Source organism: Petaurus breviceps, unplaced genomic scaffold (genome assembly GCF_028583685.1).
Source record: "Petaurus breviceps papuanus isolate PSGF00001 unplaced genomic scaffold, PetGlider_PUasm1.0 37, whole genome shotgun sequence".
NCBI lineage: Eukaryota > Metazoa > Chordata > Mammalia > Diprotodontia > Petauridae > Petaurus > Petaurus breviceps.
Window position 1 is genome coordinate 101327848 of NW_027186296.1, and position 9314 is coordinate 101337161.

Genomic DNA, 9314 nt, shown 5'->3' on the forward strand with positions numbered 1-9314 from the left:
ATAGGATGGGGGGAAAGGCTTAAAACACACCTTAGTGCTTGCTACGGTGGGGAGATAATGTGTGCTTATGTGAGAAGACTAGTGTAAGAGTAAGGTACTGATATATAATAATGAAGATGGATCTAGATGCAGCACAATAAATAGGATGTCTTCTCATTTCTCTTCAGGCTAGAAGAGTGCTTCGATCACATTGACATTCGAGATGGATCACCAAATGGTTCTCTGCTACAGAGAATCTGTGGTGTCTCCATAAAAACAATTGTATCCCTTACAAACCAGTTGACAGTTATATTTACAAGCGATCACTTTATTCAGAAAAGAGGATTTCTGGCTCGGTATCACACTTTTCCCAGAGGTAAGAGTCTTAGTTCATCCATTTTTCATTAAAACAACAATGATATGATATGACTAGCGATTTCCATTCATTGTCTCATTTGTCCTTCACAACAAAATTATGAAGTAGGTATCATGGGTATTAATACCTTCATTTTACACCTGAAGAAACTAAGTCTCAAAAAGATGAAATTATTTGTCCATGGCCAAACACTGCTAATGCTCACCCAATTTGAGAGAGATAACCTTCCCTGTCCTACAGAAACCAATGGAGGATTTCCCTCCACAAGATGAGGCAGGCCATGGTAATGAGAGCCAGGCTGATGATGCCATAAAAGTATAGACCCAGAGATGGCTAGGTGGTACAGTGAATAGAGCATCAGCCCTTGAGTCAGGAGGACCTGAGTTCAAATTTGGCCTCAGACACTTAACACACACACAAAAAAAACAAACTAGCCATGTGAACTTGAGTAAGTCACTTAACCCCAATTGCCCTCCAAAAAGCAAAAAAAAAAGGTATACACCCAATCATTGGTCTATTGTCCTCCCATTTATAAGGAAAGCTGTGTGATAGAAAGAATTCAGCACTGGAAGACTACAACAAATCTCCCCCTACAAAAAATAACAATTCATATTTTTGTGAATCTTTGTAAAAAGCAACACGAAACAACAACAAAAAAATCTCAGCTGCTAGTCAAGTCTGAAAATCTGTTCCATTCTAAACCACTAGTTCATCACTTTTTGGCCAAAAAAAGAAAATTATGCTTTCATTATGAGTCTTGTAGAATCATCATTACTCATTGCATTGATCCAAGTTTTGAATCTTTTCAAAGTTGTTTTCTTTTACATTATTGTTATCACTGTACCAATTGTCATTCTGGTTCTATTCTCTTCACTCTGCATCAGTTCACATAAGTCTTCCTAGCTCTCTTTGAATTTTTCATCATTTCTTACAGAAAAATTATTATATTCATATACCACAATTTATTCAGTCATTTCCCAACTCATGCATACCAAAATTGTTTCAAGGTCTTTCCTTTTTTTAAAAGTGCTTCTATGAAAATTTTGTGTATCTATATCATTTCACTCCATATTTTTTAACCTCTTTGAAGAATATGCCTAGCAGTGGGATCACAGAGTCAAGGGGAATGCTTCGTTTAGTGACTTTTGGAGTTTAATGCTTTCTAGTATTGATTTCCAGGAATCATTTTGCAAAACAGATGGAATAATTCATAGCTCTACCAAGAGTGCATTAGTGTTCTTATCTTTCCACATTCCCTCTAACAATTGCCATTTTCCCTTTTTTTAAATGATCTTGTAAGTAAGGAATGGAAATTCAGAGTCATTTTAATTTGCACTTATCTTATTATAAGTGATTTGGAGCATTTTTCATATGGATATTTATAGCTATTTTTGTTTTGTTTTTTTTTCCAGATGGCAACCTGAGACTGGTAGCTTCCTCTAACATGTGAAAGTTGGGTAGAGGTTTATTATAATGGACAGTGGCGGACAGTTTGTGATGATAACTGGGATCTGCAGGATGCCCAAGTAATATGTAGACAACTTGGCTGTGGGACAGCTATTTCTGCCCCAGGAAATGCCTATTTTGGCCAAGGAACTGGACCCATTGTCCTGGATGATGTCCAGTGTACAGGAAATGAATATCAACTCAGTGACTATTCTCATGGGGGTTGGTTCTCCCACAATTGTGGTCACTCTGAAGATGCCAGTGTCATCTGCTCCAATGCCAAACAACAACTCTTTAAGCCACAAGCCCCCCAAAAATAAATATTAAACAAAGTTATCTTCTAAGGAAATGGTGCATGGTCAATCAATTTTGTTTTTGTCCTAGACACTAAGAGGACTAGAAGCTAACATTAATCTAAATGTTTTGGAGCCTTGAGCTTGCTGCACATGACCGCCACCTTGACCTTCCTTGTTTCTCAATGCCAAGATCACACAGTGTCACCTAAGTTTGCCTGATTATAAAGCATAGACTTTCTCCCCTTCTTAGGAACTACAGATCATTCACTGTTATAAATGGAAGAATTCCCCACTGGTTTCTGAAAGTCATCTATCACCCTTGACCTATTATTTTCTGTCCGGGATGGTTTGCTGATATAAATTGACACAGGTACAACAGCTAGTTGTATCGTTCTAGTAAAGTTAGCTTTTCCAACCTGCCCTAGACTGGCACCTAAGCTTTGTGTTCTCTAGAAGTCATGGGCTTAGGCCTCCATGATCCCTCTTCCAAATGAGTATCTGAGACTTTCTTTGTTTTTGTTTGATCAGATCCATACCCTGATTGATCTCCTTTTCCCTTGCTTGTCAGGGAAACTGATCCTTAAATCTCCTAGGGCCAATTTCTCCTTCTTTCCAATACAAGGAATGCATGGGGGAGAAAGTCATAGTACCTGAGTGACAAGAATTTTAATTTTCTCTCTAATCACTGACTATTGAACAAAGTAGAATGAAAAGTCAGAAGATATGGGTTCAAATCCTAGGTCATCTACTTGTGTAGCATTAGGCAAGTTGCCTAACCACCTTGGGACTCTGTTTTTGATCGAAACTCTGTCCTGATTAGAATAAGGGCAGAGACCCAGGGATCTGGGCTCTTGAGAGGTGTACACATCCTATTGTGTGCATAAACCACCATTGATTTGTGGGCCTGTAGAACTGTAGGGCTAGGGAGTCATGTACTTGCAAGTCTATGAATAATAAACTGCCTAATTCACGATCTTTTGAGTATTTATGTTCATTCTTGGTACCTCATCCAGGAACTCCTCAATAGTAGTCACAGACATAGTTTATGTATGTAAGTTATCAAAGTCCATCCTATCCGCTCAGGGCACAACATGGGGTAAGGCAGTTCCCTTGTGATAGGTTTATCCCCAATTCAAGATGGACCAGACAGCTCATATTAAATTCAATCCAAGCCAGTCCAACAAGCATTTAGTAAGTACCTATTATGAATGAAGCACTGTGCTAGGTGCTGGGGGTAAAAATAAAAAGGTTAGAAACACCTGAGAGGAAATGCTTTATGCCATTCACTCCCATAGTGCACATTCTTTTCCTCTATTTCCTCCCACTCCTCCTAGTTTCCCCACCACCCCTGCTCAAAACCTTTGCTGGAACATATCTGTGTGCTGCACTCCCACTCACAGCCCCCTGGCATGTGCAGCTTAGAGTCCTCTCTAATGAATAAAACTGCCCAATTGCCTGATGGAGGCAGAGTAGTAGTCCAGAAAAAGCATGGCATCATCCCCAGGTATGATCTTGACTACCCTAGGAATTCAGAAATATCCCTTATACTAGCAAGTCTAAAAACCAAGCCTGATATTAATAGTGAGAATGCAGAGTTTTGCTTTATGCCCTGTTCTTAATGGGAAAAGCTTCCAATGTTTCTTCATTTTATATATAAAAAACAACTTAGTTTCATAGAAATGCTTTTTACCACATTAAGAAAAAATGCATCCCTTCTTGGGCACTAAAGGTGATACAGTGGATAGAACTGCAGGCCTAAAGTCAGGAAGACTCATCTTCCTGAGTTCAAATCTGGTCTCAGACACTTACTAGCTCTGTGACCCTGGGCAAGTCATTTCATCCCTTTTTCCTCAGTTCCTCCTCTATAAAATGAACTGGAAAAGGTAATGACAAACCACTCTAGGATCTTTGCCAAGAAAATCCCTAATGGGGTCACAAAGAGTCAGATACAACTGAAACAACGGAACAATAATAAATTCTGTCCTTATACTTTTTAGAGTTTGTTCAGTATTAATGGGTATTAAAATTTTACTAATACCTTTTCTGCACTCTCTCATGTTTACAAGACCTCTCTCTTACAAGTCCCTTCTCTCACAAGCCCTCACTCGCACTGGCAGGTAAGGTCCCTGGAGAACAACTGGTTACTGCTCTCCTCAAGGTTCTAGGAGTAACCCTGAGGGAAGTGAGGGAGAGAAAAGCATTTACATGCCACCCACTATATGCTAAGCACTTTAGGGAAGGACTGGTTTCTCTAGTACTCTCACTAATAAGCTCCCATTCAGTGTGTTCCCACCATTATCAGTCACTAGTTAGCATCTCCCTAACATCAGCTAACCAGTAATGATCTCTCTTCAATATCAATTTACATCAATTAGCTTTTTAAAAGGCTTATTTAGGAGAGGATTCCAGAAAATTCCAAGCTCTCAAGATTTTCCCCCCATGATAAGGACAAAATAAAGCCTCAGGGCAAACATAAGAAGGTATATTAGTATATGAGGGTATTAATCCCTACTACATAGGGCTGTAAAAATAAATGAGAAGGGGCAGAACAGGAGTCCTTCAAGGATGATCAGAGGAGATCTGAAGAAAAATCCCAGGACAGGTTTAGTGAAGAGTAAACATCTCTAGGCTAGGAAATGCTTAAACAACAAAAGGTAAGTCCTGGGGTTAGCTGGGTTGAAAGGGAGCCTCAGTTGCTGACATAGGACCTCTTATACCCAGGACAGTGAGGGAAGTTGGGAGACTGAGCCAAGAAAATTGAGGGAAGCTCTGCTGAAAAGGAATGCCAGACCCAGCTGTGCTGCCAGGCTGAGGGGGGGGGGGGGGGAGGGGGGAGGTGAGGTTAGAAGGAACCAGCACACCCTCAGTGAGTGTAGGAGCAGTGGGCCAGGGAGACCACTCGCTGTGGGCACTGACAGGAGACTGGAGGTCTTGGCTTTGATTCCAGGCCAGAGGGAAGAACTGAAGGTGAATCTGAGACCAGAGGCACCCTTCCCCTTGTCTCAAGACAAGAGGTGATTATAAAAATTAAGCTACTATAAATTTTTAAAAATGCACAGGCAAAGGAGAAAGAATCCAAACATAGAGAGTTACTGTGGGAATAGAGAAGACTGGCGTTCATCTTCAGAGGAAGATACTGAAGCAAAGAAACCCTTTTCTACCCCAAAGAGTAACATCAAATGGTAGCCTGTCCAAAAAGAATTCATAGAAGAACTTTAAAAAGACTAAAAATAAAATGAGAGAGACTGAGGAAAACCTTTTTTTAATCCAAGGAAAACAAGAATATGAAAAAAAAGATTAGAAAATGAGATCCAGAATTTTAATGCAGAAAATGGCTCCTTCAAAATCAGAATTGGGCAAGGCAAAGCCAGCAAAGTTATAAGAGATCAAAAAAACAATAAAACAAAATATTAAGAATGAAAAAATAGAAGATAATGTGAAACATAAGCAAAACAACTGATCTGGAGAACAGATAGAGAAGAGAAAACATAAGAAAAATCAGGCTACCTGAAAGATATAATTAAAAAAAAAAAGAATCCTGATACAATAATATAAGAAATTATTAAATAAAATTGTCCTGAAGCATTAGAACAAGAAGGGAAAGTAGAAATAGGAAAAAACCACCTATCACCACCTGAAAGAGATCCTACAAGGAAAATCCACAGGAATATCATACTCAAACTCCGAAACCCCTAGTTCAAGGATAAGATATTACAAGCAACAAGAAAAAAAAAATTTAAACATGATGGTGCAACAATTAGAATCATACAAGACCTAGCCGAGACAACACTAAGAGATCACAGTCTTAGGACATTATATTGAAGAGCAGAAGAGCTGGGACTCTGGCAAAAATATCATACTCAGTAAAGCTAAGTGCAATCTTGAATGAAAAAAAAAAAGAATGAATATTTCATGAATTGTCAGACTTTCAGGACTTTGTTTTTTAAAAACTGAACTTAATAGAATATTTGACATACAAGAGCCAAGAGAAATATAAGGTACACACCAAAGATTAATTACAAAGGATTAAATGAGGACATCCTGTTGACCTTTTATGTGTGTAAAATGTAAAACATTTGTCTAAAATTGTTATTAGCAATTGTGTAGTTTGTAAGAAAGATTGGGGTAGACTTGAGCATGATAGGACTTTTTAAAGTAAAACCACTTAAGAACAGCTAAAAAGAATAATTATCTTATACAAATGAGATGTGAGAGGAAGAACCTACACAGAGGAATTAGATGAGGCAGGATGGCTGTTTCTTCTGGAAACTTACTTTCATTGGGAATGGGTTCAAGAGGGAACACTACATACATACATACACACATACATACATATGTATATATACATATATATGAGTATAAAAGTCTTCTTGTTAAAAATTGCTTTAACATGCAACTGGGAAACAAGATGTACAGGCAATGGGGTATAAAAATCTATCTTGCTCTACAAGAGAGTGAGGCAGAAGGGGATAAAATGGGTGGGGGGATTAGGAGGAGGGCAGACTGGGGGATGGGGTAATCAAAATGCAAGCCATCTTGGGGTGGGGGGAGGGGAGATATGGGGAGAAAATTTGGAACTAAAAATCTTGTGGAAATGAATGTTGACTAAAACAAATGAATTCATAAAAGTCTTCTAAATTCAGAAAGAAATAAGATGCTAAGGGGATAGAGGGGGAAAAGGATAAGGGAGGGATAGTTAGAGGGGAGGGTGAGGGAATAGGTTAAACGAGGGTATAGAAGGGAGTTTAGATTAATGAGAATGGGAGGATAAGGGAGGGATGGGGGGTAGGTTAAGTAATAGGAGGGAAAGCAGGTAGAAGTAAAGTAGAAGAGTTAGGAGGGATAGGAAATAAGAGATATGCACAAACACAAAGATCAGGAGGAGAATTTGTTAGGGAAATTATATGTCTATATATGTATGCATTTGTTTGTACATAAATGTGTATGTATATATCTATATCTATATCTAAATATATCCACACCTAATTGTAGCCTTCTGGGGATGGGGGGAGGAAGGAGGAAAAAAGAACAAAATAAAAAGTACAAAGTAGAGAACAAAAGAACACTTACAAGGAAACAAAGTAAAGATGGACAATTTTCTTTTCTTTTTTTTTTTGTTTTTTGGAGGGCGATTGGGGTTAAGTGACTTGCTCAAGGTTACACGGCTAGTTTTTGTGTTAAGTGTCTGAGGCCAGATTTGAACTCAGGTCCTCCTGACTCCAGGACTGGTACTCTATTCACTGTGCCACCTAGCCGCCCAAGATGGACAATTTTCAATACATTGTGTAGTATTTATTATATATACTTTTTTGAAATGGAATTTTATTGCTATATATTTTGAATCTTCTTTTATGTTCTATTGTGCTCATGACACACTGTTTTTCTTTTCTTATTTTGTATTTGTTTCAATATTTAAGTTTATAATATTTCTTCTTTTCTTTATTGTATATTTAAGTTTTTATTAAAAAAAATTAAAAGGCTTATTTACTGAGAAGTTGTAGCAAGAATCAAAGTACAAAAACTTCAAAAACTTGGGAGTACACTTTCCTTTACTACTTCAGTTCCTGGGAAGAAACCAGGAAGAAGAACCTCTCCATTACTAGAAGCAGGCCCACCAAACCTCCATGTAGATACATAGCAGTCAAAGAATACTTCACAAGCCCTAAGGACTGGGCTGTCATATAACAGTTCCCCTCCCCATCCCATTACAATTCCAGCAAATTACCCCCACAATCACTTGCACTCCCTCTCTTATCTTCAATTTCTCCCAATCTACTGGTTCCTTCTCTGCTGCCAAAAAAAAAAAAATGTCTATGTCTATTCATCCTTAGACATCTTCAGTTGATCTTGCCATCTCTGTAATCTTACATTTTCCTTGAGAAAGTTATTTATACTCAGTGCTTCCATATCCTCTACACTCACTCTCTTCTAAGCCATTTGCAATCTGAATTTAGACCTCATCATCCAACTGAAACTACCTGCTCCGAAATTATCATTGGTCTCTTACTTTTGGAACTGAATGGATTTTTTCCTCCATCCTAATCTTCCTTGGCTTTTCTGCAGCATTAGACACTGTCAATCAGCAACTTCTCCTAGATACTCTTTTTTTCTGTAGGTTTTCATGACACTATTTTCTCCTGGTTCTCCTTATACTTGTTCATTTGCTCCTTCTCAGTGCCTTTTGCTGGTTCTTCACTAATGTTGAACCCACTCTCCATGAGTGCTCCCTAAGGCTCTCTCTGTCCTGGGACTCCTTTTTGCTCTATGCAACCTCACTTGGTGATCTCATCAGCAATCATGACTTCAGTTATCAACTTTATGCATATGATTCCCCCAGATTTCTATCCCACCCCAATCTCTCCATTGAGTTCTCCATGTATCTCCAAATGTGTCTTAGACATTTCCCACTGGATGCTCTGTAGGTAGCTCAAACTCAAGTCCAAAATAGAACTCATCTTTCATCCCATACACTCCCCATTCTGAATTTTGCTATTATTGTCAAAGGCACCATCACCTTCCCAGTCATAGAGGCCCACAACCTTAGAGGTATCCTCAGCTCCTCATTCTCACAACATATTTCCAATCCAATTATCAAATCTTATTGTCTCTACCCTCACATCATATATGTCTCCTTCTCTCCCCTCATAATAGCCACAATGCTAGTTCAGGCCTTCATCATCTATCACCTCTAACTGGTCTCCCTGTCTCAAGTCTCCCCCCAAACCATCCTCCACTCAGATGCCAAGGTGATTCTTCTAAAGAATTGTCTTGACCATGTCACCTCCAGCTTAATGAGTACCAGTAGCTTCCTATTACCTCCAGGGGCATATATAAAGCTACTGTCTGGCATTTAAAACTCTTCATAAACTGGTTCCTTTCCACCTTTCCAGTATTCTTATACTTTACTCCCCTCTACTCACTCCACAATCAAAGCTAAACTAGCCCATTTGCTGTTCCTTTAACACAGTACTCGATCTCTCATCTCCATACATTTTCACTGGCTTTCCTCCATGCCTGAGATGCTCAGCCTTTTCTCTGACATTTCAAGATTTAGCTAAATTCTCACTTTCTGAAGTGGGCCTTTCCTAGTCCTCCCCAGCAGTACTATACCTTCCCTTCATCTTCTTCTTCATCTTCTTCTTCTTCTTCTTCTTCTTCTTCTTCTTCTTCTTCTTCTTCTTCTTCTTCTTCTTCTTCTTCTTCTTCTTCTTCTTCTT

At 38.7% G+C, this 9314-nt stretch overlaps 2 protein-coding genes across 4 annotated transcripts in view; both read left to right on the plus strand.

Moving 5' to 3' along the window:
• The window catches only part of DMBT1 (deleted in malignant brain tumors 1), a 495581-nt gene that overhangs the window by 465995 nt on the left and 20272 nt on the right, over positions 1-9314 (plus strand). The window contains 5 exon segments of the mRNA XM_069097407.1: positions 1-46; positions 168-355; positions 1768-1798; positions 1800-2118; positions 3432-3601. The exon segment at positions 1-46 is cut by the window's left edge and continues 93 nt beyond it. Coding sequence (XP_068953508.1) covers positions 1-46; positions 168-355; positions 1768-1798; positions 1800-2118; positions 3432-3601 — 754 coding nt within the window.
• The window catches only part of BUB3 (BUB3 mitotic checkpoint protein), a 555213-nt gene that overhangs the window by 180592 nt on the left and 365307 nt on the right, over positions 1-9314 (plus strand). The window lies entirely within an intron of this gene.